Genomic DNA, 2,995 nt, shown 5'->3' with positions numbered 1-2,995 from the left:
GCCTCTGTCAGCTGCAGAGGACAGCGTGTGCCCGGCTGGGCTGGGCGGGCCGGTGGGCAGGGGTCACTCTCCCTGCAGAGGAGCCATAAAGTGCGCGGCCTGGGCCTCCCGCCCCCTGGCGGCCGGTCCTGGTGTTACACGGGCGGCTGCCTTCCAAGGGGCACGTGATCTGCAAACACAACGCCGCAGGACAGGACAGGAAAAAGACCCCTTTCTGCACGGAGATCCTTCTAGAAAGCGAGAGGAGCGAGGAAGGAGGCGGAAGGGGTCCGACGCTACACAGTGTTGACCTAGCTTTGCACGCCCTGTTGCACACAGGAGTCGAACGTTTTAAGTCAGGGAAACCCACGCGCCCCCACCCACGCGGGGCCGGGCTGGGGCCCCCACGGTGCGAAGCAGCAGCAATGTTTCTTCAAGACACGACCGTGAGGGAAGCTGCTCGTGTCCCCCTCTCCCCGGAGAGGGTGCATCTTGACAAGGGATCCAGTAGAAATCTTGGAAACTCTGAAAAGTTCATAAAAAAACAAACGAACAACCCCACTCCTTTCGCCTGGTCTCGGGGACCAGGCCTGCACTCGGAGCCATGCGTGCTGGCTTTGGGGCACCCTCTGGTGGCGGGAAGCCAGCGTCGGAGGCCAGCGGGGAGCTCCTTTTTTTTTTTTCCTCGGGGGGCGGCCCGAGGACGCCTCAAGAAGATGCGGTTCCTGCTCCGTGGCGGCCTGTCTCGCCGGGAGCGTCCCAGGCCGTTCTGCCGGCTTCTCGGAGACGGAGTCGGGCCGTTAGACTTCCGTGGAGAACAGGACGCTCTGTCGCTTGCTGTCGGGAGCAGGGATGGCCTCCAGCTGCAGGAAGTACAGCAGCACCTGGACCTGCCGGGCACAGCAGGGGGACGGGGGCAGCTCAGAGGGGCGCTCACAGCGCAGGCGGGAGGTCCTCCCGACCAAAGCCCGGGGCGCGGTCACTGAGGCCCTGAGGCCGGCTGGGGGTGCGGAGGGCTCCTAAGGGGCCATGAACCCCTCACAGCAAGACACCGGGGTGCCCCTGAAGGACCACCCCGAGAAGCCCAGGAAGGTGCAAAGGGAAGAGGCCTCCCTAGGCGGGTCCCCCTTGGCCACCTCCTCTGTACAATTTAAAAATTATATATATTTGCATTGATTTCAGAGAGGAAAGGAGAGGGACAGAAAAATGAATGAGAGAGAATCATAGATCGGCTGCCTCCTGCACACCCCCTATTGGGGATCGAGCCTGAAACCTGGACATGTGCCCTTGACTGGAATCGAACCCAGGACCCTTCAGTCTCCAGGCTGATGCTCTATCCGCTTTCCGCTTACCCAAACGGGCTAGGGCTCCCCTGTACAATTTGAGTGGCGCCTGGCAGGACTCTGGGGGGAGCAGGCAGAGGCCACACCTGGGTGAGGCTGGGTGCCATGGGCTGGTGCCCGTCCGCTCGTACCTGGGACATGACCTCCAGGGACCAGCTGTCAGTCATGGAGATGGGCTGGCCGGGGGTGGCGGGGAGCTTGCTCTCCTTCTCCGAGGGCCGCAGCAGCGTGGGGCCGAAGACCGTGGCGAGGTTGTGCAGGGACATCTTGTTCACCGTCTCCTTCTCAGCTACCCTGTGAGAGGCCGAAGCACAGGGTACTGTTGGGATGCCGCCTTCAGGACAGAGGGGAGACCCGGGGGCCGGGCCACCCCAGAGTCCTCAGGGAGCGAGGTGATGGGTGCCAGCCACCCCCTCTGCCTTGGGCCGGCTCCATAGCACAGCTAACCGCCCCTGGCTGTGCTGGAGGCAGAGCCACCCTCGTGCTCCTGGGTCTAGACGGAGAGGACCTGAGGTCAACCCTGGGCCATGACCTTGGCTGGGACAGGGTGGGTGGGGTCCAAGCATTTCACTCTTTTTTTTATTTTCCCCCCAAATATATTTTATTAGTGTCAGAGAGGAAGGGAGAGGGAGAGAGAGAAACATCCATGATGAGAGAGAATCATCGATTAGCTGCCTCCTGCACGCCCCCCACTGGGGACGGAGCCTGCGACCCAGGCATGTGCCCTGACCAGGAATCGAACCGTGACCTCCTGGTTCATAGGTCGATGCTCTATCCACTGCGCCACGCTGGCCAGGCAAAGCACCTCACGTTAAGGCCGGGTGCAGAGGAGGCGGTGGTGAGAGGGAAGAAGGTGGCCGTGGCTCTAATGCCCAGAGTGGGTGAGTGACCCCCGGTGCCAAGGAGTCTGAGGGGAGCCCGCGGGTGCAGAAAGCGCTCCCCCGAGGCAGAGCTGGGGGTACCTCTTCAGGTGGTCCAGGAGGAAGAGGAAGGTCAGCAGGTTGGCCTCGGGGAGCGACAGCAGCAGGTTCAGCATGCAGCTCTCCTTCGCCACAGGGTCTGACAGAGCTGCGGGGGAGGGAGGGGGGCTGTCACTTCTTGGGGTCACTGGGCATAGGACAGCCAGGGCGGTCATCCTCGGGCTCACACGGTCGGGAGCCTGTGACAGGAGCCTGTGTGAGGCCGAGCCCCTTGGGACACCTTCTCTGTCTGAAAGGGGTCACAGGCACCATGGGGTACACCCACTCGGCCATTCCTGCCTCCTGCTCAGAACAGCCCGAGGCACGGGGAGCCACGCATGGAATGAGACAGGCAGCCCGAGGGCAGGAGGCTGAGAGGCCCCGGGGACCCCCTATCACCCTGTTCACAATCGGGGGACGAGGTCCCCAATAGAACAGCCCCGGAGGCAGGGTGCAGAGGCTGCAGCTGCCCCTACACCAGCGCACCCCCCCACCCCCGGACACTACCCCGCCTTTTGACCTGGCATCAGCCTGGCTTTGAAGGTGGGTGCGCTGATGTATCAGGACCTGGCGTTAGGGGAGCAGGACAAGGGTTCTAGGGAGGGGGAGGAGGAGCCATGGCGACCCCATCCCCACCCCCGGGCATGTACCAGCTCCTCAGAGGGGCGGGGACAGCAGGTGCACGGAGGACAGAGGGAGGCCTTCGAGCACCCG

General features: G+C 63.2%; 1 protein-coding gene across 1 annotated transcript in view; it reads right to left on the bottom strand.

Annotated features, from left to right (window-relative positions):
* Positions 1 to 759: 759 nt before the first annotated feature.
* Positions 760 to 2,995, bottom strand: part of BCR (breakpoint cluster region) — an 84,644-nt gene continuing 82,408 nt past the window's right edge. Inside the window, 3 exon segments of the mRNA XM_015567213.1 lie at positions 760 to 869; positions 1,454 to 1,616; positions 2,285 to 2,390. Of these exon segments, the coding sequence (XP_015422699.1) occupies positions 780 to 869; positions 1,454 to 1,616; positions 2,285 to 2,390 (359 nt within the window). The 3' untranslated portion in view covers positions 760 to 779.

The sequence above is a fragment of the Myotis davidii genome, unplaced genomic scaffold (assembly GCF_000327345.1).
Source record: "Myotis davidii unplaced genomic scaffold, ASM32734v1 scaffold43, whole genome shotgun sequence".
Taxonomy (NCBI): domain Eukaryota; kingdom Metazoa; phylum Chordata; class Mammalia; order Chiroptera; family Vespertilionidae; genus Myotis; species Myotis davidii.
Note: the sequence above shows the minus strand (reverse complement) of the source record. Positions and strands in the feature narration are given on the sequence as shown.